General features: G+C 44.3%; 2 protein-coding genes across 2 annotated transcripts in view; both read left to right on the top strand.

Annotated features, from left to right (window-relative positions):
• Nucleotides 1–24,209, top strand: part of LOC125957539 (GTP-binding protein Di-Ras1) — a 30,886-nt gene extending 6,677 nt beyond the window's left edge. Inside the window, exons 3-7 of the mRNA XM_049690315.1 lie at nt 12,641–13,135; nt 13,242–13,519; nt 22,984–23,144; nt 23,248–23,368; nt 23,448–24,209. Of these exons, the coding sequence (XP_049546272.1) occupies nt 12,965–13,135; nt 13,242–13,519; nt 22,984–23,144; nt 23,248–23,368; nt 23,448–23,529 (813 nt within the window). The 5' untranslated portion in view covers nt 12,641–12,964 and the 3' untranslated portion in view covers nt 23,530–24,209. The remainder of the gene's footprint in view (nt 1–12,640; nt 13,136–13,241; nt 13,520–22,983; nt 23,145–23,247; nt 23,369–23,447) is intronic.
• Nucleotides 24,210–27,300: 3,091 nt separating this feature from the next.
• LOC125957525 (protein kintoun) overlaps nt 27,301–27,367 on the top strand; it is a 3,424-nt gene continuing 3,357 nt past the window's right edge. Inside the window, exon 1 of the mRNA XM_049690291.1 lies at nt 27,301–27,367. This exon is cut by the window's right edge and continues 2,624 nt beyond it. The gene's annotated coding sequence lies outside the window, so the exon portion shown is untranslated.

Raw genomic sequence — 27,367 nt, 5'->3', positions numbered from 1 at the left:
CCGAGCAAGGGGACGAAAATCAGGAAACGAAACGCCGGAAGAGAAGGGTTCGTCTGGAAAGGTGTGAGTGGGGCGGGTGGAGAAGAGGCGTAAGAAGTTGCCGCGAATTAATTCCAAGGTATGATGTGCTTTTGATATTAATGTTCAAAGCCCGGTGTAGGGTTGCCAACATTTAATAAGATAATTTAATATTACGTCGCATCGTTGTTGCTGAGGACCGCAGTGCGGGGGTCCCCTTCATTCTCCTCCTTCCTCGTTGCTGCTGCCTTCCTTGTTGGCCAACAAAGAAGGACGAGTGGTTGGAGTGTTTTCGACAACAACAAACAAAAAAAAACTCACACAAAAAGAAATAAAACGCGTGTTGAGTGGTGAGAGGGCGAAGGGGTTATTGATTTTGTATTTTCCGACGAGAGAAATGGAATCGTCAGCATCGTATTTAGATTGTTTATTCCATATTACGGTTAGCGGTAAGCGGCTTACGGCTTCCAACCAGGGGACCAAGAGTGCCGATATTGGCCATGATTGTGTCCTGGGATTTGTCTGAAGCAACAGCAGTTCAATCGAGTGATGAGAGTCTGCTCCTGGGTGGTGGCCACATTGGGTAATTACATCGAGAGTGACTACCGTTCGAAATCGATTCCGATTCGAATATCAATCGAGGCATAATTTTCCATTTTGCAAACAATAAGCGCGCACACACACACACACATACACAGAGGATCACAAATATTGGGTTGTTTCATATGTAGATGCGTCCATTTTCATGACCAATTTTTCCAATTCAATGACCAATTGTTTAACGGTTTTTAGCAATGCAAAAAATGATCCTTTTAGAATTCATTAGTTCTCACTTTTAGTTAGGTTTTCTTGGGAAAAAAGTGGGCATAATATCGTTGATATTTGTGAGTGTGGTGTCACTTTTAATACGGATTCCAAAAGTGAAAATTTTCGGCACATATTACTTTATTATTTTTAGAGAAGAGAAACCGCAGCGCATGTTGCGCAAAAATACGTGATCACTCATCACGTAGGTACGGAACCATTAAAAGACAGTTTTTGTCAAAATTGGTTGGAAATATTCCGATCTAGAGGAATAAAACCACTCAAAGATGAACCACTTTCAAAACGTTCGAAAGCATTTGATCTTGACGAAATTAAAGCATTAATCGAGACATCATCATAAACATTGGGTTGGGTACATTGGGTTGAAGAAAGGTTATACATATTAACAATAAAGGAAAGACCTAATATTCAACGGGTTTGCTCATTAAATAGCTTAATAATCGGATGCTATAATCAATTGAATGAAAATCATTTTACAAACGACTTTAACACTTGTAATTATCTTTTTGATTTTATGAATTCGATCAATTTTCCAGCTAATCATCAGAGATATTCAAAGTGGCATTGTTAACAATAGAAAATTATCCGTCCAAACGACCTGCAAAGGGTAGATTCACCAAAGGAAAATTAAGCTCTTAGCTAGGTGCGTGTTGAAGGACATTTGTGGTAACTTTTGAGCCGCTTTTAAGGAACCAAACGACCAAATTCAAAAATCCACATTGCACATTGCATCGGGACATCGCTAGATCGCATACATCTTTATGACCTCAGCCAACATTTAGCGAACTCGGCTGGCAACTTTTGAGACACCCATCATATAGTACTGACGTTGCTGACTTCCTCAGACTACCATTTGTTTCGACTTTTGCAGAGCTCTTTGTATGGTTAAACTTTTAAGAAGGATGGCAATATGTAATAGGACTTCAGTTCAGTTTTTGAAGATAAAATCGGGAATATCCATGGCTGGCGAATCCAGAAGATGCAAGTCAAAAGATCAGAGTACAAAATGAAATATATATCATTGGTCAGTCTTCGTTTTGAGTATTTTAATACCGGTATTTACTATCGATTACAAAAACCCCAACTACATATGAAACAACCTAATATCCATCCCGCTTTGTGCTGGAAGTAAAGAGCGCGCATCCGATTAACAGATTCGAACAAACGAGCAACAAACTGCTTTTAAACTACTGGCCAACCAGGCGGCCTGCTTATCATGGTGGGCTGCCTGGGCTCCCATGTGGCCTCATTTTCACCCACCCCTCGCTTCCAAGGCCCCACCTCTCGCGCTGATGAATACGCTTAATTCCTCGTGCTAAGGTGGGCATCGTCCTTCCTTTACATAAATTATCATATTATGCCAAGTGCAACAATTTATGTGCGCATGTGTGTGTGATGGTGTGGAGCGGGAAAGGGGGTCCGTGAACCTATAAATCCGCCACACCACAACCAGAGGCCAATCCCGGGGTTCGCTTGTGGTGGCGATTGAGATAAGTTGTTAATGGTGCTCGCAACGGCCGTGCAGAGTGTGACGTTCGATTTGGCGAACCGAACCCGATGCGATCGTGATGGGAATGTATAAATTTAATTAAATTATCGCACAAGAACCCCCACCCGGGACGAGTGTGATAAGAACCGATTTTTGGGGTGCTCGATTCGTACATCAAATTCGTTCGAGGTGCTGCTGTTGCTGCTACTGCTGCTGTCTTACCATCCAGGATGATGTTATGGCGTGCCAGGAACCGGGTGTTTTATTGCGCCCTCTCCCTCCCTCCCTTTTAAAGCAGTCACAAATCGCGCAATTTTGCGTCGATTCGATTCACATAACCGGTAAACGGTGGCAGAAATTAAGAGCGCGAACTGCGCGAATGCTCACTTGAGGGCCGCATTCAGTCATCGGCGTTCCTCGGAATTTGCAATGTTCTGTCGGCATCGATTCAATGGTTTGGGTTTTTTTTCACATTTTGGCTAAGACGTGAACGTTCCGTTTATGGGTTTGGCATTTTATGCGCATTGCTGCTGCTGCTGCTGCTGCTGTACACCTTGTTGCTACTGTTGCTGATGCTGTTGCTACCGAAGATATCCAAAGAGACGCACGGCAGAGATAGGCTGGCAGTCGTTACGTTTCATTGGCGCTGACTGATGTAACGCTAAAGATGCGGGCAAACACTAAAACGGAATGTCAGGGAGTTAGCAGATAGCACCACTACCGGCGGCGTCATCACCAGCAGCAGCAGCAGCAGTCTTCATCACAAACGAAAGACGAACGCGGACAAAGCCAGTCCAGGCCGTGCACGATTGGGTCACCGAGGCACACCGAAGAAGATATATATATATTTATATTAATACACCTCTCGTCGTGGATGGTGGAATCCGAATCCGCTGGTTTGATGTTGTTGGTGGAGTGGCGCGGCATGGCTTGGAGGGGCCATGGGCTCGATGTTTTATATTTCAGCGATCGGAGCGTCCTGATATAGGATACTTTCCATTTTAATGACGACTACCACACACCGGTCTCAGCATCGGCGTCGGCTTGTTATGATTCGACCCGGGATTGGAGCCAAAAAGAACCCGGTGGATGGTGGTCCCCAGGCCATCGGACAGTCGGTCAGGTCAGGCTGCGCTGTGGGGAGCTTATGCTTCACGTTTATTGAATCACAAATAGAGAAGAAAGGATACTCGAAGGGGCGGTTGTCGACCTCGGGAGCGGGGTATCGGGAGCAGATCAATGGAGTGACGGGGACGACGATGAAGACGACGACGACGAGGACAGCCCAGGACGATGACGAGTTTATGCTGGCGCTTCGAGCGGTTCCAGCAAAGCCACGCCGGCGATCCACGCCGTGACTATCATGGCGCTCGACGCCCGCGCTTCCGGCGTTGGCGTCAGCGTTAGCGGCCGACCATAAAACCGTCCGCACATTCGTCCTGGTGAAAGCGCTTGGCTCGCGTAAGGTGAGTTGGCTGCGCCCTGTGGTGAAAGGTAGGATTACTCGAAATTTTACGATCCGACCGGCTTCTAGGATTGGTAGCGGATCGATAGAACGTTGATGTTGTTGTTGTTGTTGCTGATGCTGTTGTTGTTATTGTAGCACAACCGCTGCCGAGGAGGAGTGGTGCTTACTTCGGAAATGTGATCCGGCGAACTATTTTGAAAGGCAGCAAAAGCACGAACCACCGGCCGAGGCCTTTGGCTAATACCATTTAATGATGTGGCCCACCCCCCCTGGCCCTTTCCCCCAGGTGGGTGGCGCGTCCGAAGCACGAAACTATAACGCGGCGGCGCCAGATTGAAGACCATTAAAAGCTCCACACAGCAAGATATATGCTAATGCTATAATACACCTGGCCAGTAGCACAAGATACTTTAATGCAACAGCAACGATAACTAGCAACGGGGAGGATGGTAGCATTCGAGTAGTACAACTGCTGTTACTACATCCAGGAACCCACTCATCCCATCCCCAAAAAGAGATGATAAATGAATTCACGCGGGATGATTGCTGATGTAACGTGTCGGTGTTGATGGTGTGTGATGGGAACGTGTGTACTAATTGGTTTGGATCGACCGTTACGGTAGGAGAAAAGTATTGGCACTGATGGTGATGCCTTCCAGCGTTTGGTTTGCGTGGGGGGGGGGGGGGGAGGAGATAAGGACGCCGATTACTAGCACAGCGTAGTGCGTGGGTGTGTTGGTAAAACAAATTGTTCTCCGCATCGTTACGTGCGGTGCGGTGCGATGTCGATAAATCATTGCGCTTTGAGCAGCTGGAAGCATCATCTCCCATTTTGCGCCAAGGAAGGCAACAGAGAGAGAGAGAGAGAGATGGAGAGCGAGAGTCTGGTAGCAGGACACGTGCCAGTGCGAGGCGCAATTGAAACAATAATGTACGAATTATTGTGTGCGTGTGTTAGGGATCGAACTGAATGAAAAATGAACCAAGCGATGTTCAACAATCGATTGGTGTTTATTGGTGGTCGGCGCGAGTCGGATTGATTTGATGGGTTACTATGATCCAAAAGGGAATTCACAATTTATTGTGGACGCCCTTTGCGGTCTGCGCAGGACCCTTTTATGCGTCAAAGCAACCCCAGATAGAGAGAGAGAACACCCCATGGCAATGAAGCTTTTAATTTGCAATTACCCAAAAAGTTGTATACTACAGGTCCTCTCATTTGCCATCTTATTGCACATCACCATTTTACATTTCTATATTTCTACATTACATTTCTGCTGATTTTTATATATTTCTGATACATTTTTTCTGTGTTCTTTTGATAATTGTCTAATATAATTCCACGGAACGGAAATCCAGATAATTTACTGTATTGATAATTTTTAATTTAATAAAATCGATCTATGTAAGATAAAAAAATCAACAACATACCTGCTGCAAGGACAGCTAAATCAAAGTTACATAGGATCATTGGTGGACAAATGAAAGACAATTTCCTTTTCTGTAAACCCTTCTTCTTTACACAAATTTCTAATGACCGTTACCCTAGTGAGGAAAACATTTGATTTGTCGCCACAAATTCAGATCCCTTGTCAAATCATATTCTTACGGGAAAATGTATCTACGTAAATGCACTGAAACTTTCTTTCAACGTTCCCTCTATGATTGGCAAAGTCAAATTTGTTTTGTGGTTTTTCTAGAAATGCATTTTTTTCGTGTGTTTCGTCGTCCATCGAATTTACATGGTTTGAATTCGGTCAACAGTTGTTCGAAGAAGCTGTTCTTGGCGCGGATTTGGGCAATCAATCTGTGTCCTAGAGTCCTATTTGGCTATTTTCCCGCATGATTCGACCTCAAACCTTTTTATGAAGATGTATACGTATTTGTCATGTCGTCCGTTGTGAGATGTTGTTGTTAAAATCACGCCAACAGATCCCTGGATTGTTGAGAATAGTTTGACTAACTTTTTTCCGTAGAAATGGGCATGTGTTTTACTGCTACGTCGGTATTATATTGACCTATTCAACATAAGAGTCCGTAGAGAGTAACATTTGTACACAGTAACAAGTATTGTAACTTGGGTTGAGTTTCAAAAAATGTGAAGAACATTGCGGTTGCTCCTCCACTTAAATTGCGTTTTCATAGTGAGTTTTTTTGCTTTTCCCATTTTATGGGCGATAACTTTTGAAGAAATAGTTCTGAATATTTCGATTCCTCGAAAAATTTCAATAAGCTAGTGATAACAATAATAATAAGCAAAGTGATTACCAGGGGAGCTGCAGTGATTAAAAATAAATGGCCAGATTCTAGCCGGTACAGGCTTTGGTAGAGAAAAAGAAAAGGATGAACCACCGAGAACTCCGCGAGATAGCCATCGTCGTAGTGATCGGTACGCTTGATTCAGTTTGATGGATGTACCTTATTTGTCTATCAGTCCCTGTACCCACACCGCAAAGCGGCACAGAAACGGTCGCAATTAACTCCAAGAAAAAAAAACCCGGCAATAAAAACCAATGTTCATCGAGGATGAAAAATGCTGGAAAATTGTACATTTTGCCAATGAACCGGAATAAACATCGAACCGATCGAGCCGATGATGGCCTTACAGTGAAACACTCACGTCATGCGGCCAGGAAGCAGGACGAAGGATCAGCAGCAAAGAGAAAGAGGCTGCCCGGAGCTAGTGGTGGAAGTTTATGAATTCTACGGAATCGCTCCTCGTGGTGCGCCTTTGCAAAAAGGCAAACGCTATGGCAAAGTGTGGCACTTCAAACAGGAACTGGGAACTTATTTTTAATCACACACACACACACACACGCTCGTGAGACTGTGAAAGTGGGTTGGGGTGGCCGATGGGCAGCCAGCAGCCGAGACCGTGCGCTTCGGACACTTGACGGTTTAATTAAGTGTGGAGTGCGTCAGGGCAGGTATTTTTGTACCATTTCATCGCTTTTCGCGCACCCTCCACTTCTCGGTTTTCAGTGGCAATTGAGTGTTATGAGAGAGAGCGAGTCACGGTGAGGGAGAAGTGTCCCAAGTGTCCGAGAAGTCGAGGAGGAAACCCTTAAAACGCTCTAATGGCCTCGCGCAAAACATACAAAACCATTTTGCACGCCGAGGAGCGCCGTTCATAATGCTTGCGAGCTTATTTTCCCCCGCGGCGGGCGGGCCAAAAGTGCTGATTTCAAACGGTTTTGCGCTACGCGAAAATTCAGAAACGCCGCGCGGTATAGGCCTCGGTATCGCGAAAGATCCGGTGAGGTGTGAGGAGGTGCGGGGTGTGGCCTTTAGTGAATTTCGATTGTTTTTCGCACTTTCCCGCGCACGTGCAGCAACATATCAATGTTCTTTACGCGTTTTGACGTCAGGGGGAAACGGGGCACGGCGTTTGTGAAGCGGCGGGGTTGTCAGTGGGTAGCCCGTGACGTGACAGTAAAGGGCCGCGATGCGCGGTGTATCCGCTGAATATCGATAGCAGCTTGCGCCCGGTCTGCCATAACTTATGCGAGCGATGCTTACCACAGTGGCTGTTGCTGGTGCTGCTGCCTACCGGCTAGAGGAATTTAATTTACAGAATCTCGACCACTGGAGAGGTATTGGTGCGGAAGGCACGCGGGTACCTCAGTGGCGGAGTGGAATTTGCTGGAGAGCACGGTACCTTGGCAATCGCTTGTGTGTTGCTCGCGCGTAATGCTTAAAGAAGGGAAGCGAAGTTTGTATCTTTAACGGCAGGCGTGTCTGTTGTGGGTGTGTTTATGCTGTGCTTTATGATTAAAACATGAAGGAAGGTGTAAAGGAGCTTATTTGGGAACAGGAGGAAACCGAACCAAGAGCTACAAACGGTACTTCACAAGCAAGCAGCTGAGACGATACACAAGGGAGGCTCATCAACGGATTGAGTTACATAAAGCAGAGAAGAAGGGATAATTAATATTAAAATTACTTAACGAGTCAGTTTGGCCATGGCCTATGGCTCGAGAAATGCTCTTTGTGACGCTCTGTGATACTATCTTTAATGCGCAATGCCGTAAACGATAACCGATTTATTAATACCGACCGATATTAATGCCAAATGCCAATATAACTGAAGCCTAATTTAATATAAAAATTATAAAAACCATTCATTATGGCCCTTGGCAGGGCTGGCGAGTTACTGAAAGTAACCTTCATCGCAATGATTACTTTAAATGCGATGTAATCGTTCGGACATTGATTGATGTGATGATGGCCTTTCATTTGTCTTCCAAACGGTCGTCGGTTAAATGTTCTGCAAACAGCGAAAACAGACACAAACAGAGGGACAGAACCGGAAAGCGTAGGAAAAGTCACAATTTGGAAAGTGTTTTCGTCGGCGAAAAAGGGATGCCGGATGCTCCTTTAAGCCTTCCAGTATCCAACGCTAGAAGTTGGAGTTATATCCGTTCTTTAGTCGAACTAGGCCACTTGTACTGCCCTTTTGTGGACGAAGTTTGGATGGTGCATCAGTGACCCAACAAGAGACAAAGAGAGAGAGGAAATTGATAATGATCTTGCCAAATGGTTTGCAGAAACTTTAATACTCTGTAATTACTTTAAAGCTAGTCTTTTTAAATAAAAATGAATCGTTTAAAGTCTTATTTCTAGGAGTAGCTTTGATCCGATATTTCTTCGAAAAAAAAATCATTGTTGTTAAGCAAACAACAAGCGATCAAAACTGCTGGTTACATAAGCAATGTCGCATCGATCGTAAGAGACGGTAATTCGAAGGAGAATCCTCACTTTACAGCCTGCGAACTACAATGTCTCACTTTACTGCATTCAGAATGGATTTACTCAAAGTGTGGAAGCGTGTTTTGTAATGCCGCAGAACCCTTTTGGTTGACGTGTTTGCATCGGCATTCAATCTCATCTCATCTTCACCGTTGTTGCTGTCCGTCCGTCGGTTGCAACAACTCCCTGTGGATTATACCAATGTTGTCCCAGTAGATTCTCGTAGCACATTCTTCCAGGCGTAGGTATTGGAGCGAGACTTGAATTAGTGACATCACCAGGGGAGTTCCATGGTTTTTCCGCTTTGCATTGTTGAAATGTCTCCATTTTTCATTCCGAAATCGTTTCCATTTCAGCAGCTCAGGTGAAAATGTAAAGCACAACATCAACGGTAGCATTAATCTATGAGAAAACAGGGTGTTGAATCGTTTCAAATGTATGCAATAGTTGGGAAAATACTCATTGAGTCCTTCCCAGCATTGCGGCACACCAACATTTTGCACGAAATGTCCTATTGCAAAGGCATTCAATTCTGGTTTCGATTAGAATGAGTTTATCCTTCCTTCTCCAATAATGCTCGGTGTCCCTGTGCTCGGATGTTGTGAAGAGATCCCTTGCGGGATTTTGTCCCTTGTTTTGCTCGAAATAGCTTCTTCGAAAACGTTATTGAATTGTTGATGGGCTTCAGAACATTCTCCACAAAAAAAAGTCATTTCTGAAATGATTGAAATTCAGGAATTTGGGACTTCGAAATCAATCATATCGATCCAAACCAAAAGCATACACCGCCATAATCAAATCACGAATGTGTAAATACAGTTGTTGTTTGCCACGGGCCTCTAAGCCTGATTAAGAACCCCCTTTTTGGAAGCACAAAAAGCGAGCGCCCTCGCTCGGTAGCGCAATTATTCGTCAAACGGTCGATGGGATTTTTAGAATCGAATGGAAATGAAAACTGAATATGAAAATCCAAAATCGTTTAGCGAAACGAGCTGGATATTTTCACAATCCAATCACCACCCAAACGAATAGTGAAGCATGGCACGCAGACCAACGCAGGTTCGTGCGTTTTCACTCCCCGTTTCACCAAAAGAACCACCTCTCCATCCATCTTCTCATCCTCCAGAACAATGCGAGGGTTTCTATCAATATTGAATGTGAATTGATTAATGTGGCGAAAGTACCCGAGACAACACAATGCATGCTCGCGACACGTCGCCCAGGAGCACACGATTCCTATCGCGCTTCGCAGTCCAATGAATGCTATGATAAACCATTTTCGCGTTCGCTAAGCGCGCTCGATCTCACTGATCGCCCTGTGCCAGCAGATGGTGGTCGTACGTTCGGATGGAAATTGACGAATTTCCCAATCGTTTCGGTGTAGGAGGGCGGCCAGGTCACCGGCCGGTTACAGCACAGCGGCCACATGTGCCGCGTGGTCGCTCGTAAAACCGCCCCGATATTGGATTCTCATTTATTGGGGTGGATCATAGCAGGCATCGGAATCGATCGGAATGCGTTCTTCGCCAATTCTGTTATTAAAATAGTTTTCCATCGTATTTTGTGGGTGCAGGCGGTTGGGGTTGAACTGAAGGATGGCCGCTCGCCAGCTCGCCGAGAACTTCGCTTGGCATTCAGCGTGGCCGGATCTTATTAAGTTAGGTGACATCCGTTGACAGATGTTGTTTAGGGGACATGTCCGTGTCGAACGGTTTCCACAATAGGATGAGGTCAAACCCGAGGTCAGGAAGGCAGCAACATGCGTTCTATTAATTACTCGTCTAGTCCTCGGGGGACTCAAGCTCCGAGGCTCAAGGATAGGCATCGGCTTAGCAATCCCTCCCCCCAAACTACGCCAGCAGCGCCAACGCACCATTCGTGGTGAAACCCAAAATTGGTGTCTATGCTCTGTGCCTAACGAGCGTAATCTCTGACCAGAAGGCTGAGAGAGAGAGAGAGCCAGAGAGCTTACAGCTGGGGAATTTATTCGAGCACCGGTTTACCACTGAAGCGGAAAATCATTCGCTGGTCGCGTTTGCGGTCACCTACCGCCGGTGGGCGCCCTTTCCGGGGGTTGGCTAATATACATATTTCCCTAATGAGCACGTACCACCAACACTACCACCACCACCAGCCGCTGTTGCTGTTGCTGCTGCTGCTGCATACCTGTGCATATTTAAGACGATCCCAGAGTGTCGCTTAATGCGCTTGCTTAGGCTGACCGGTACGACGGTCATCGATGGCCGGTCGCTTCAGAATTCCCGTCCAGTTCACCTTTTGCCATTGTAGCCATCGCAGCGCACGCTAAAGCGTGCAGACCCTTAGTGACACCACCGTGGACCGTGCGCTAACTAGGGGCATGATTTTTCATCCGAACCATTGCCATGGCCATGGAAGCTCTCTGTATGCTTGAATTACAAGCATTCCGATTCGGAGCAGCAACCACCGCAACCGCGCGCTTGACTGTAATTTGCTGCAGACCGAACGCACTTAGCTAGCGAATCATTAATGTTGGCCGCAATGATTTTGCCCACAAAAGAGAACTCCGCTGGTTAGGTTCGGTTGGAACAGTGCTGGAAACCCCCCAGCTGGAGTTGCGGTAGGTCGGGTCATTAGTGCGCGTTGTGTGGGTATACTATTTTACCTACTATTGAATGCTGTCTCCACATCTAAAAAGGTGCGGCTTGGGCTGTGGGTTTGATTGATAGTGGAGGCGCATGGCGAGTCACACTAATGAGGGAAAATATGTTGTGATCAATGGATGGATGTTGTGTGGTACGATGGGTTTTGGGTAATAAATTTCAATGAAACTGGAATGGTTTGCCGAGAATCGAGGGGTTGGCATTATATTGGCACATAACACATTGGCGCACGAAAAATGGGCAGTGGCAGTGATGAGTTGCTGCAGATAGTATTAGATGCGTAGAGTTGTGTAATGGAAACTCGATGCTCGAAAAAACACATTGCTAACTGTGCTGTGCTGTGTGAGATCACGTCAGTGGCGTTACTCAACGTTTTGGTTACTTTTGTATGGTTTACAGCTCGGTGAACATGCTACACTAACATGCAGAGGCAGTGAGCAAACAAGCGTTTGCAGCTGTTCGTATAGTGACCGGTATGCGTAAAAGCTAACCCTCAATATTTTTTACATTTTTGACAGTACATTCAAAATTTGCAACCGAAAAGATTAAGTGTGGTAGTTTTTTTTCTAGAAGTTTTCATATTCCTCTTTCAGTTTCACTTGCTTTCAGCTCGATTGGTTCGATCATATTTGTTGATAATTATTTAAAAATGAAATTATCGTTCATTTGTCCATGGCAAAAGCAAAAGCTCAATGTCGAAAAATTTGAGTAAATTTGTATTTAACACACCTTTTGTTTACTTCTGTCTTAAAGGTTACAATCTTAGTGTTAAGAATTATCAAAATGAGATAGAAATAAAGCTGCTATTAGGGTTACGCACGGTTAAGATGAACAAAATATTTTTTACGATCGTTTCCCAGCTCGGTATAAAATTCACCATAAAAAATTGTGGTGTGGGAATTGTTAGTTGCTAAACAAAGTTACTGTTGAGGCTGTCGTGCAGCGTAAAGTCACTACATGGCAGCTAATGAAGTTTCATTTACTGTGGAAGTTACTATCATGGTCATGCACCTTAACGTTTTCGGAGCCCTTCATTATTGTCCACATTAGTTGAATACATTGGTTTATTCGTAATTTATTCATTCATTTTCGAAAATCTATTTTTTCTCTAAAAGTATTTAAGGTAGCTTTTTACATATGTCGGTCACTGTACGTTCCAAGTAAATATAGAGCTTTGAGCTGCGGGGTTGGGGTTGCATATAATGCACGCTGCTTGCAGGAAATTAAATGAGGTATGGCAGTGCTAAGATATCGAAAGAATGTCCTTTGCTTCGTGCCCATGGCCCCCATTTTCATGCTGACTGCCGCCAGCAGTCGCGTACGCAGAATGTATGCAAGCATGCGAATATGCGAATTGATCGAGTAATCCAATTGTACGTTATCCTGAAAGCTCACAATTGCACAACCTCCATTTTCTCTTTCTCTCTCTCTCTGTCTGGTTTATTGCAGCCATTTTTTTACCGGCATTCGAAGCGCTTGAAGGATGGCTGCCAGCAGTAGCATCTAGAGTATCTAGAGCAATCGAGGATCACCATTGACGGGACCACTTCGGGCGTCAACCACGGTGAAACAGTCAGCAGCCAGCGAACGGAAACGGAACTCGCGCCTGGGTTGGGTGAAACTCAATCTTTTCCTTGCACGCGTTTATGCCCGTACGCCGCTCACAACGCCGGCTGCTAAACGCGACAGCGACAGGCGCGACGGAAGACGGGCAGCTGACACCCGGAGAGTGAGTGACGCGCAGGGTGGCGGCGGTGGCGGCAGCGACGATAAATGAAAATGTCCGACTTCGAGCGCATAAGGCTAGTGATTTTGGGTGGTGCCGGTGTCGGCAAGAGTTGCATCATAAAGCGGTTCCTGTTCAAAACGTACTCCGACAAGTACCGACCGACGGTCGAGGATCTGTACAACCGGGAGTACGATCTCGGTTCGGTGACGCTGAAGGTAAGTGTGACGCTCAAGCGCCTGGCATGAGTCTATGACTGTCTTGTGAAACACCAAACACCGGCAAAATGTAAAACATTCTCCGGCAACAACTCCCGGCCGACAGGTTGACATCCTTGATACGTCCGGTGAGATGCAGTTTCCGGCGATGCGGCGGCTCTCGATTGCGACGGCACACGCGTTCCTGCTGGTGTACGCGACCACCTCGGAGGCCAGCCTGGGCTGCATCAAGCAGTGCTTCGAGGAGATACGCGAGCAGCGGGCCGACTTCCAGGACATTCCGATGGTGATCGTGGGCAACAAGTACGATCTGGCCGGGACGCACCGGGAGGTGCGCATCGAAGACGTCTCCGAGTGGGTGTTCTGCGAGTTGCCCAAGTTAAAGTAAGTGCCACCCTAACCATCCTTTCATTAATTGGTCTGAATGGAGCACCAAAAGGGTCCACGTGGACCATGTGAAGGCTTACTGCAAATGCAAAGTTAAAGAGGTTCCCTTAGTTTGCTGATTCGTTTTGGGGATTTTTATAGCTCAAATAGCAAGTAACAAACAAACTGTGAATGCTGTGAAAGCTACTTTATGTGAATTAATATTTGCTCAACATGCATTCAACAATGTGCTTCTTCCTTATGTAATCAATTTGTAAATACAATTCTTCCAATGCACTGAACACGAAAATGATCGCCACACATGAAATGATTGCTTTGCTGGGAATTGAATTAAGAAAAGTGGAGCAAAACACCATACCATGAAGCGCATGAAACGGAATTGGTATGGTTCTGTTTTTTTACAAATTGAATAGTAAATAAAATGGGAACGAGCATTTCCGAACGTTATGAATAACGGGAAACGGTGGTGGTGCCGGGTAATGGTAAACACAAAACAGCATCCTAACTTTGCTAATGCTTGCCCTGGGTGCAAATGTTGGCCATAGTTTGCATAACTATGCACGGGCAAAATGCATGCACAAACACTAGCCAGGGTAGCTGTGTATTGATAGGTTTTTCCGGTGAAACCACAACCCTCCCATAAGGCGTAGTGCCAGTAATTAATGTTAATTGTGTGGAACCGAAACAATTGCAGAAAACTGAGTTTTTGTTTTGCCCACCCTCGGAGTTTTCACTGTGGAAAAAGGGGGGAGGGGGTTTTTGCAATTCCACGGAGTGTCCTCTTTCATCGTCGCGGCTGAAAACCATTTTCACAGTGCCAGGGTGTGTTCGCCACAGGGGAAAATATCAATTTTAAATTAATTTGGTTGCGCTACAACTATGGACTCGCTCTCTCTCTCTCTCTCTATACATTCCATTTCATTAGCATAACAACCACTGGCATGTGACATGGTGGTATTGTTCGTAACGCTTTTCCATTTTTGGTGGACAGCTCGACACCTCCAAAGCTGATGAGTGCACGCGATCGTCATACTAATCGCGATTCGAAACTGTTGAGCATGAGCATGAGCAATTGTAAATGTGATTGTCAACCCAAAAAGACAGCCTCGTTGCGTGCGCTGGTGGGGCCAAAATTCCTGAAACGGAATTTAATCACACTGAACCATGATGTTGAACATAAACGATCTACTAATGTTAAACGGGCACGCGTGCTCTCTCGCACCTCTTTACTCTCCCTTTCTCACTGCTTGTTGCGTGTACATTGCGAGACGAATGAGAATGCGGTTTAAGCAGACGATTCGCTTGTTGGTCGTTGAACGATTGACGGTTAAATGATCCGTTTTGGCGAACCAATTATCAGTACGCCACATGAGGAGGAACAGAATGAAAGTGGCAAATGGGTAAATACGGTGCTGCTGCTGCTGCTGCTGCTGCTGTTGTTGTTGTGGGGAAACCGGGAGGAAAATTGTACTTCGCACAGCAGTGTGTAGTAGATGCTATTATTTGCAGGAAGAGATGAGATGAACGTCGGGGATAGACACTATTCGCGGTGGTACGGTAAAGTTTGTGTGAAATGAGTTCCCACGCAATAACAGTGCCGTGTCGGTTGCAGTTATCGGGAATGGGGAATGCCACCACAGGCCGCGCCGTTTAGCACTCCATGTCGAGAGCAATAGAAAGCGAAACGGAATTAATAGAGTGTCTAATATGTAGTGTGCATTTTTCCGCTTCCGTCGATATGAGCTATGTGGTTTTGTGGATTTCATTTCACTTCGATTTACGGTTTATTGTTGTTGTATGAAAAGCAATCTATGTTTGAATTGGTTTTTTGGATGTTTTTTTTTCAAAGCTGCAACAGCTGCTCTGCCAACGGGTGTACAGAGGCAACAGTATAACATGCTCGCCACAATTGATTGTTTATTGCTGTTTGTGATTGCAAATGTTCTTCAAAATGTTTAATCGATCTCAAAAGTGTATAAATATATTCCTTTCTACTTTTAAGAGAACACTATATTATTTATTATTATATTTGTGGAACAATACTTTATTTTTATTTTTGTTGTAATAAAATCACAGAGTTCAACAATAGGCTAAAAAGGCTACAGATGGATTAGGAAGGCACATACTCAAACTATTTAAAAGGCAAGTGATTTATTTGATTTTGTTTTGTTTTGGGTAAACTTTTCATTACAGCCTTACATTTACTAACATGATCATAAACCACTTACCAGCAACAAGTTACTATTGATGGTAAACGAATGAACGGAGTATTTGGACGAGTATTTCTAATATTATATATTTTTTAAATGAATTATACATCATAGAACGTTTATTGTAGAGAACGTTTCGTAGAATACAACGCTTTGAAAGGTGTCTAGGACATCTAGTGCAGACACGAAGTGAAGTATGATAATTGATTTGACTATTGTGTATTAAGTTTATTATTACTACAAAACTTTTTTAACGTTATTAAGTTGTTTTATTAATTTTCTCTTGTCATTTGAAGAGAACGAAAACCGATGATAGTTTAATATTTGATCTAATTTAACTGCAAAATGGAACGATGGTTAAAAGTCCTCTATGCTCCATAAGACGAGCATACAAGTATAGCATATGGAAGGAGTGCTAACAGAATAGATTACAACATATGAGAGCGGATGTAATTAATTGCTTCGATAGTACTAATATATCAGCGATATTTGATGCAACACCGATACCTCGGGTATTTCCTGGCTATCGATTATTGGGACACATTTCAGTTCGACTCCCAGCGGGAGCGCAACCTCATCTTCGCCTCTCATCGTAATTGTTATTAAACAATGTCATAGTTGCAAACTGATGCGAAACTTGACAAACGCTCGAGCTATCTTGGAATGTTCAGCTCGCGTCCGGATCTGCCTGCGGGTGCTTGCTAGATAACCCAGCGCCATATGCCGATGCCGGTGCCTGTAACCGGAAACTGGCTGCTGCCTGCGATGTCTGTGATGCGTTTCGTAGCAAAGTTTCGCACCGCTGCCTAGCCTTTCCATCACGTAAGTATGTTGGCACAAATCCTTCACACGGCACAGTGAAGGTGCCCGTCGGGACCTTCAACAGATGGCTTTGCGTGTGAGTGGCGCTTCTTGTGGCGGCCAACACGCTCGGCGAGGAATCGCAGACGCTGAGCCCGCGTGGTTAAATAAATAAATCTTTTGCCCAAATCGCGCACTTCACGCGTCAATAGAGTCCTCGGTGGATCCGCGTGGAGCCGGTGCGGACGAGAATAGATCCTCACACGAAGCCACTTGTCATGTTTTCGGGCAATAATGTCCCGGAATCGGAGAGAAGGCGTCACTCGTGTGGAGTACACGGGACCAGTATGGTAACGTGACTAAAGCCAATTGTGTGGGATAAATCTTAATTCAATCATGCCGTGTGGCGCGCTCATAAGCAGAGCAGGTTTTGTCTCGAGATCCGCTCTTTCATTCTTTTTGGCTGAATTCAATAGCACCGTTCGTTTACCGAACCGCACAGCATATCAACAATGATTCATTCAAATGGTTTTGGTTTAATGGTTATTGTCAAATGTTTATAAAACATACCTTTAAAAAACAACAACATCAATCAGAAGCTGTTTTTATGGTTTGAAGAAGCGTTTAAACGATACTTTCTACTCTGTGCAAACAGTAATCGCTTTACAGTATCAACGTTTATTGTAATGGAATGCGGGAAAGGGCAGTGTTGTTGTTGAAACTTTTGGAAAAGTAAATTCGTCCGCAATGCCGGATATTGAACGGAACCCCTGGGGCAAACTTGGCGTTGCAGAAACATCTGGAAAACTTTTTCCGCTGCCTTAATTGTTTCTGGCGAATTGTGCTGGTACTCTTGCTGGCCAATTGACTAACAAAAGACGCGTTCGTATCAGGTATGCTTGCAGTAGTACAAGCAAATATTCAAAGTCGTCATATAAAAACCATTAAGTTATATTAGATTTTAATTCAAAGACTTGCTGAAGTATGTTGAAAAAAAAAGAGTTCCATATCGGCTTGAATATTGGGTCGAATGTCGATAGAATTTCCCTATCGATCGAAGGATTTGGTTCCGCACCTTCTGTTTCACTTGATTCACTCTGGAGCATGGGAAACGGTACTGGCAATCGTGTAACTGGGAGCATATTTGGAGCATAAATCCAGCAGGTATTACACTGTTCGGCTTCGATATGCTTCCTCTGCATGGCTTCAGTTCAGCATCATATCTGAATTGGATAGAAACCATTTCATGATTTCTTTCATGAGGTTTTTTCAGTAGGACATTATTTTGCATTGAATTTATTTTGGCCATTTTCAGGGCTGTGCATTAAAATTTCTGGTTTTGTATTTAAATTACATTTTGTATTCGAATATTTGGCGGTCTAGCTGAGCGTGGAGGGAACCTACATTGTTTCATACTAATTTTTAGTCATAGCTCGAACCGCTCGCATCGTCGTTTTTATTATTTCTACTTCGATTACTTGAACAGACGTACACATTCGTAGCAAATGCGCATTTGCTTCTCATCGCATATGATACGGTGAGATAGCTCATCGAGATTGAGCTGTCTTCCTCGTACCCGTCGCTACAATGTGCCTCCTGGGAAGCTAGCATTCCGGGTATATTTGCTTGGGGTGGTAATAGACTTGCAGGAACAACAGAAGAAGAAAGGAAAAAAAAGCTCGACACATTGTAGTACCGTTGACGTGAGAGCTAAGTGGATGTGAGCATAGTTTTTGAGGCAGAGAACAGATGGAAAATCGATAAAAAATGCAACCATGCAGCATACTAGAGCTCGCCCATCAGTTCGCTCGGGTCCTGCTGCTCCCACTGCAAGCATCCAAGCCCAGCTACAATAAGTACACAATAGCGTGCACGCGACCTTGATTGAACTGTGCAACGAACGAAGGATGAAGACGAATAGGAAGACGAATGCTGAAGATACTAAACGGAACGCGCGTCGTCTCCATTGTATGTATGTTCGTGTGGTGGTGGACGTGATGAGGTTACCATTATGCAATGTAGTAAATGATTTAATGGCGTGGACGTGGCATGGTTTTGCTCCTTCGAAACAGTCAAATTTCAACCGGCGCTAGCAAGCGAGTTCGCTGCGTGAGGTGCTGACACTTAGCTCGTCTGGTCTGGACCGGGACCTACAGTCAAGATGGCTAACGACTTTCGATTGTTTCGAACGCGCCTCGTACGCCAACGAAGTCCGGTGCACTGGACCGGTGCACGATACTGTAATGATCTATTCGCGAGCGTAGGTTTTTCATCCGTCCGTTGCAGTGTGCCTCTCTTGGTCACGGTATTGGCCACATCATGGTATGAAAAACCATCCTTCTGACCGGTTACACAATGTGTTGATGGTAGACACGGAACGTGTCGGAAAAAGCGTCGACACAAATTGAGTTTCTTTCACAGCAGTGTTGTGTCAGGGGTGCCGTTCTCTGTTGTCAAAATAGTTTGTAGGCTTGTATGAAAAATTGAAGTCTACGGCCAATCATAAGCACCACATAGCGTGGTTAGTTCGCATTGAATGCGACGCGGATTGTTGTATTCTACTACCGCCGGTGGTCGACGTCCAAATAGGCGATGTTTGTGTGACCTTCGGTTGCAAGGTTTGGTTAATTGACTTTTCTGCCAGCAAAAGGATTGCGTTATTTTCCGAAGCCTCCTACCAACGCACTCGCACGCGCGTGACAAATTTCGCCAAAAAAACACACACAACCCCAACATGTACGACCTCCAGATGTACAACCCACCTACCTCTTTAATATGATAAACGGTTCGAACGAATGCTTTGGGGGGTTATCCATGTTCGCTTGGAATGAATCCTTAACATGGACATCACGATCCAAGTAGGAGCGTAACGGGTGCGGACGATGAAAAACGAAACACAGTAAGTCATGCTTATCTCGCAAGCATTCCTAAGAAATTCTTGAGCAAAGATATACGAATCCGTGGGACTCGTCGGGTCATTCGTCGGATGTAAGACACACTACACGTGGGTTTCCTTCGTCTGGACTTCTGTTCTGACAGCGTTGTGTGTTTTTTTTTGGTGTGATTCCTTCTGCACGCGATATCGTTCCGAAAATTATGGAAATTGCCACTAATGAAGCACGTGAAGGTCGCCGAATCGACCAGAACCTGTGGCCATCTGGTCCTTTAGCGCCAGGTAAAGAGGTATCCGTCCACTATAATTCTTCAGAATTGATTATTTTAATCGTCCAACCAAATAGCGGATTCCTTTTCGAAGGGGTGGAGGTCGGAAATCGATGTTTTTATGCTTCCTTCCAACGATTCCCCTTCAACAGCTTCTCCTCGGTCACTCCACCTCGCGAGAACCAAATAACAGCCGGTAGAATAAGGGCTTAAAGTCTCGGAGGAAATTCAATCGAAAAGCAGCGACACACAACGAAAACGGTCGAAGATGTGTCCCTTGGTGGAATTAAAATGGCAAATTTGGTTTCTCATATTGCTCTATTTTCCTAAATTTCCGCAACCTCGGACCTTGTGTTCCTTGTCCTTTGGAAGGTGGAACCGCTGTCGAGGTTAAATTTTAGAATTTAGGTCGTGTAACGTGAGGTGATTCACAAGAGGTGCTGGTGAACATTGACAGTGTCCTCGCGTGGGCCTTCGCTCCCCCGGAGGCTATAGCCTCTCTCTAGAAGCACACAAGGACAAAGGACAGACAATGAATAACCTAGCTTAGCGGCTAACGGGAAAAGGTGACTCGTTTGATTGTGTGATTGAGGTTGGCTCCCAGTGGCTGAGGGCCACTTAATTGAATATGCGGAGAATGGCCGATGAGAGCTATGTGGGTTCTCGGTCGGGGTGGTGCGGTCCGTTCGGGTGTGGTTGGGTTGAATCGGCTCCTTACCTCCTCATCCCCAAAAAATAACTCCGGGTTTGCCTTGGCCCCGTTGACCCGAATAACTTTACATTACATGTTTGACCAAACCATTTTCCACAGCTGCGTCGCGTGAGATATTCGGTTGACTCGATATCACTCGGTCGTTGTCGGTGCGATATGATTGAGCATTTTTTCTTCAACATGTTTCAGGATGTTTAACACAGCGTATGAGAGATGTAGTATTTTTCTGTGAATTTTTGTTGCCACAAACAAAGAAAACCCGTAGTATATCTACTACTAATATCTATCAAGGGCGCAATTTAGTTGTTGCGTGTTTTTATGCCAGAGTCATTATTATGTTTTTCTCTTTAAAAAATAAAAAAAATGCTGCAATATTTGTTTGTGAAAATCCTAATTCTTAATGTAAAAGGAATATAATTTCAAAATATCATCGAGACGAATTTGTCACAAAATATTTAACAACGGCCGGATAAATATATCTGTACCCGGGTATCGGGGCGCTCAACCGACTGTTAAAGTGTCTATCATTTCTATTCTCTCTATTCGTATCATTTATAAAGCTTTCTTCCTGTTAGCTAAACACTTTAACCGGATTTCTGGCAATTCGAGATGATCTTGGAAATGACTCCTAGAGCGAAACCCATTAGCTTCTCTGTTTTACGTTCATTAGAAAATTGTCAAGTATACCTTGACCAAGCAATGTGCCAATGTACCGGAACTAGTGATAATTAGAACGAGCCAGATACAACTGGGACGGCATCTGGTTCCATTATAACAATTTAATGCAGAAAACCACTGGCACTGGGATGGCTTCGAGCGTTATCATCACTTGGCGCTCTATTCTTGCCAAATGTCGAGCTACATTGATACATAATGATTTGATGTAGTCAATGTAGGTAAAGTACATTCATAGCTTCGGTAGGTAGTAGTTCGAAAAGATATTCTGAAGCTTCGAAATGTGGCGCAGTGTCTTTTTTCTGCTGCTTCGCTAAGGATTTTCACGCAACGTTTGCATGAAATAGAAACTCATAAGTAATCGCAACAAAATTTCAAACGTCTATTCGAGTCTATTACATTTAATGCATACGAAATTCCTTTTTGCCTCTTTAGAAATGTTTAGCCAATCTTCTACGACTTATAAATTTCGTGAAAAAGTTGACATAATTTGAACCTAAGACAATCATAGCGATATGCTAACCCACGCCCTTACAATATTTAAAAATACTTCTACCTTTTGAAATATATTCCTTGTCGGTAGCGTCACTTGTTTAAGGAGCACAAAAGTCTTTAATGCGCAAATTATGTGAACATCATGATCATGATTCTGTTCAAGCGTGTAATTAAAAACTGAAAAATTAACTTTCCAGACCTTGTGTCCATTAACATGCAATGGATTAGGATTCATCCCACAAAAAAACACTACGTAACGTGTGGCTTCACGGTGCATTCCCTATTGCTTCCCTATTAACTGAGATTTGCACATTCGAAACAGCGCCGAATGGCCATATCGCGGCAAATGTGCGGGCCAGAACATCATCTGAATTAATCAAGCAGTTGTACCGTCCGGCATATGGTCGTAAAAATGCAGCTTCATATGCTGCCCTCTGGAAACCATTGGGCAACGTCTTCATGAAAAGGGCTTCGCTTTTTATTAGCCATTTGCTCCTCTCGTCTCTCGTCTTCGCTCGCCATTGAACCATGCCAACAGGATAACATGTCAGTCCCCATCCGGAATGCCGGACTCACATTCGTCAGCCCGGCCATTGAAATGAGTGGAAAAAAATGAAATTAATTTCAAAACCAGCCAATAGAACTGGAGCCGAGGATTGACTACAAAGCAACGCTACTTCCGCAGGCATACATGTTGGTAAACCGAGGTAGACGTCGGCACCATCGTCGTCGTCGTTCTACGGTGTGGTCTAATCCTCACACCGGATGTGAAGGGTCCCGGAGACCGTAAAAATCGATCCATTTCCATGGCTCCAGAGAGTGGAATTTGGGTTGCGTCGTCTTTTTTGTCAGCCTCTTTTATCATTTTGTATTCCCCGAAATGTGTGTGGATTCACCTGGCTGCTCCATGAAACATTCGAAGCCAATGAATCTTTATGAGCCACCAGCACATGTGCTGCAGCCAATGTCCCTGGCTGCTGCAGCCCCGGAGCCAGTAATGCCAATCTCGATTAAAGAGAGAGGACAGAGAGAGCAACGGAAAGCGAGGGCCATAGAGGTGGCACACCTATAGGATCTTTTCTATGTTTTCAAATCCGGGCTTAGCTCATTTTGCATGGCGGCACCAATTTTCGAGATCAAATGTTTGCCCAGCTCACTGGGCACAATCGGAATGTGGATGCCGGCAGCAGCAGGGCAGCGGCAAGGCTACGGAGCTGGTGTCACATGCTGCCCGTTGCACTCCGCACCGGTCAGTATAAGGATTTTAAAATTCATGAATTAAGAGCCTAATGGTATTTATCTATTCGATCTCTTGAAGCGCGCACACACCAGCCACGTGGCGTCACCTCTCTCACACTCTTTCGTTAATATTCTTCAACTCACCCTCCCTTTTGTTCGTCCAACAGGGTGAAGGTAATGGAATGTTCGGCAAAGGATGACTACAATATTATGGACATTTTCCGAACGTTTGTCACGCTTTCCCGCATTCTGCCGGCGAACGGTAGCGCCGAATCGGGCTCCGGTTTGAAGCGGCGGTCATCTGCCTACGTCAGCGCCAGCAGTAAAGGTAAGGTAAAAGGGCCCGAAAGGTGTACCCAAGTACCGTTTGGTATGACGCTTTTTTGTCGGCCTATATCTTTCTAAACGGCTTCGTTTGGTTGTTGTTGTAGCGAAATCGAGAATAGGAAGTCCGTCCATCGGTTGTGAGAAGCCAAAGGATCCGTCATATTTAACGGCATCCACTTCGGAAGGTACCAGCAGCGGGGACGTTAAATCCAAACCACGATCAAGGTGAGTGGTCTGAGATGAGCCTGCGAGTGTGTGTGATCATTGCTAATCACTACAAAATTTTATTGCTTCTCCGGTGCAGATCGCTCATCCGTAGATCATCGCGAAAAACGAAACAACAGATTCAGAATGCGTCCGGCGCCGAAGATTGTAACATACAATAGTTTACTGTATCGGAGCTACAGGAAGGCGATGGTAAACCACGATGAGCTGGCGACGATCGAGGAAAGGAACCAAACCACTAGGAGCCAAAATCTAAAGCGTGTGTGGAGTGCTCAAAGCCATGCAATTAGCCATATTGCATAATTAGCAGCAAGCGATATTTTTCCGAATTCAAGCGCTTATAATAAGCTCAACAAGCAAACAACTTTTGTCGCACGAAACAAAGCAAAAAAACACACAAACCAAGAGGAATATTAGTCGGACTAAGGGTGAACGGTAGCGAAGAATATTAGGAATAGACCGTTCGTTGGCGGCAAAATTCGAATGAGGCGAAATCAAAGGTCGCTCGACAAAATTATATTAATTGAAGCAAGCGAAGCGAGTACACGAGTGATCCGGTACGGATCAGTGGATCGACCGAACTGAAGCCATATCCTGATGGCGTGTCCTGATAGAGGTTGGTGTTTGTTAGAGAGACAGTAGTTGCGGTTTGCGATTTGTATGATACTGAGTCGGGAGGAGGTAAAGGGTTGATAGCGTAACACCCACTCCCCCTCCTCCCCCAACCCTTTTTTGGCAGAGCACTTTTTTGGTAAGTGCACATCGATTTATGTCCATCTTGTTGTAGTCTGTTGACTAGCACTAGGAAGCGAAACCAAATGGAAATAAACCAACAAAAAAAAAAAAAAAACAAACCGTTACTAAAGTGAAACACGATAGTTGTTACAACGTTAGGATTTCCATAAGCCCGGAGCGGAGCCCGGGTTTTAATGATACCTAAAATGGTGGCCAAGTCCATATGGGATGGTTCATGTAAAGGACTGACGTGGGGTGGGGGAGAAAGGGGAATCATCCAGTAAATTTAACATAGTTTGTATAAAGCAATACGTTATTCTGTTTGTAGTATGCAGGCTCATTTCGTAGACAGTAGCTGAATCAGCTAGTGTTGCAAATTTGCAGTACAGTACTGTCAGCGTAGGACAACCGCGGTAGATGGGTTTGTTGAATATTTAGAACGCGGAACGAGAGAACAGAAAATCAAACAATGAACCCAGTCCGAACGAGAGAGAGAGCCGTGCCATTTGCATTAACAAAAACCAGAAGTGATAGATTCACCTTTCTTCAACCAAACTCTACGTCACATCAATACTTTTCCATATGATATAATCCAAACCATTATTGGGGAATAATTAGTTTAAAAAGTTGATTTACTATTCCTATTCGATCTCGTGAGCAAGCTCTTACTAAAATATGGTTACGCGCCGGAGCCAGCCAGAGAGTCCTATTTATCGTTGCTCTATAGGTGAGGAGCGCAAATAATTCGCGATCTCAAACAGCAACTTGTTTGGCTGTTGCTATGTTTTTGGAAGGTTGCCCACACCATACCGAAATGCTTATTATACGCGGACAGGCCATTAGAATGTACAATTAGTCCAATGATGCTGAGCTTAAACCATTTACATAGATCAATCTTTAGCTGTCTACCTTTCTAGAGGGTCCATATCTTAAATCCAACAGAAGAACCATTCCTTACACAAACGCTTGGTATAAGGTGCGGTACGTCGGACTCGCGACGCATGATATCGTTTTCCTACGAAATCACCACCACCACCCCTCCACCCCTTTAATGTAATCTTACATTTATACAAGCATGTAATTACATCTACACTAATTCAACGATATTTATTACCAATGAATGATTCACATTTGTCACAAACAGTAATCCGGCCGCCGTGGTTATTATTCGCATTCTTTTCGCTTACAAAAGCTGCGCACTCAAAACGGCAAGAACTATAGTACCGTACAGAAAGCTAGAAGTTCCGTAATCTATACGATTCACCGAGAGAGACGTTGAGTGAGAACCGATTTCGCATTCGTACAACGCGCTTTGAGCCTTTTGAGGGCTAAAATCTAGTGTTATCATCGTATCACCACGCATGTGTCGTCGTCGTCGTCGAAGTGGAATGCAACGTGTATCGTGTTGAATCGATACATTTAATGGACCACGGGGGTTCCGGGAACAAAGATCATCAAAATTGATAATGACAGTTAGAGTTAGTCGAGCCGAGAGGCGATGGGAGTAGATGGACTGGTAGGTCGCCAAGAGGCTGGATGATGAGGTATAGGTAGGTAGTCATCGCTTACACAGCATCCACAGAGACAGATTAAAGTGTTTGTTTGGTTTGGCCAAGTGGTTTCGCAAAGGGGATGAGAAAATAAAATAAAGGTGAAGGTGTAGATGGTTTGTCGGACACGGACTCTTGAAAATAACATATCGTTACATCAGTTATCGTTCGTACGTTGGAACAGCGTTGACTTGTAGAATGTTTTTTCTTGATACATGTGGGGATTGTTGTTTTGAATGTCAGGAGGATCATCATGATGTGTTGACGAAAGGTGATTGCTTGTAATTGCCAAAAAACCATGATAGGAATAGCTCGAACTCCACTTTGTCCTTTTACTCATTCCAAAGTCGTGCACGCTCGCCATTTTGAAGCGCAAATGCAGCGTGACCTGCTCGTACCCACGCTCCTGATAATGTCCTCCCGTAGAACTTAAGACTACCGGTGTCTAGGAATCTCACAGACTTAAAGCGCTGTACCCATGCATGTTTAGATGTTATATCGAAGGCCATTGTGTAATTTTTTTTAAATACAGCCACAACATTTCTTATCTATCGCTAAATGAGCCACTCACTCGTTCATCTGTAACGTTTAGTTGTTTGTTTGTAATCCCGTTGCCCAGCTTGAGAGTATGCGCAACGGAATGGATGATGAAGAGCAGGCAGATCAATTTGTATCTCGCAGAGTCTACAAAATTTAAACCCATTTTTACGATTGATCAAAGCAAATAATAAAGCGTACAGTAAAGTAAGTGAGCTCTGTCATGAAGAGTTGAGGCTGAGGGATGACAATGAGACAGGGCGGTGCGGTGGAGTAGGATTTGATTTAGAATACGAAAAGAATGAATTCAACCCGTTACTTATGATGAAACCAAGTGAAACATAATAAAAGTGTGTAAGAACTGAAAGCGATAGCGAGGACAACAAATCGCGGCCAACCAGCGTTATTTGTAATGGTACGACGACGGAGTGTTTCTTACTAATAAAACCATTTCGATTATCCTTACCTTATACATCTTGCGTTCAGTGTTGGTTTTTGTCACAGTCGGTACATTAACAAACATGGATTGTTTTTCTTGTGGAAGCCTTCGCTTCCGTGCTTCCCTGGCTGATCAGAATATTGTGGTGCATCTTGCGAACGCTCTGAAGCTGGCTGAAATACTCGGGGCTGGTGAAAAGCACCACTCGATGCACCGGCGACCACGTGTTGTCTCTAAACTTTCGTACCAGGTCGCAGTGGCTCATTTTTCCGGAAGAGGCCTTCCCGATAAAACACTTCTGCGTAGTTATTGCTTTCTTGTTGCATTTTGTAATCACTTATGCCGCAAAAAACGAGAAAAAGAACGAAAAAACAAAAAAACGCTTAAAGCCAAACCGCCAAATGGCCGTTCAAACCGCGTGTTCAAACTTTCGAGAAAACCGCCTAAAAAGTGCTCGAAAAGTGCTCGAAAAGTGCTCGAACGATGTTTCAAAAATTCAAGCAGTTGCAAAAAAATCAAACTGCAAGCAAATTATTCATCGCACAAATATTTCAAGCAAACACGTCATGGTCCTGTGAAAAAGTGTAGCAGAATAAACGAGGATCCCGAAAAAAAAAAACAAAAAAAGAAGAAAAACAAAAAGAAAATCAAAAAGAAAAAGAAGAAGTAGGAGAAAAATATCAAAAGCCGCATCGAGAACCTCACCACCAAAAATTCGGAAAAACTACATCAAAAAGC

The sequence above is a fragment of the Anopheles darlingi genome, chromosome 3 (genome assembly GCF_943734745.1).
Source record: "Anopheles darlingi chromosome 3, idAnoDarlMG_H_01, whole genome shotgun sequence".
In the NCBI taxonomy this organism is placed as follows: Eukaryota; Metazoa; Arthropoda; class Insecta; order Diptera; family Culicidae; genus Anopheles; species Anopheles darlingi.
This window is presented reverse-complemented; position numbering and strand designations above follow the sequence as displayed.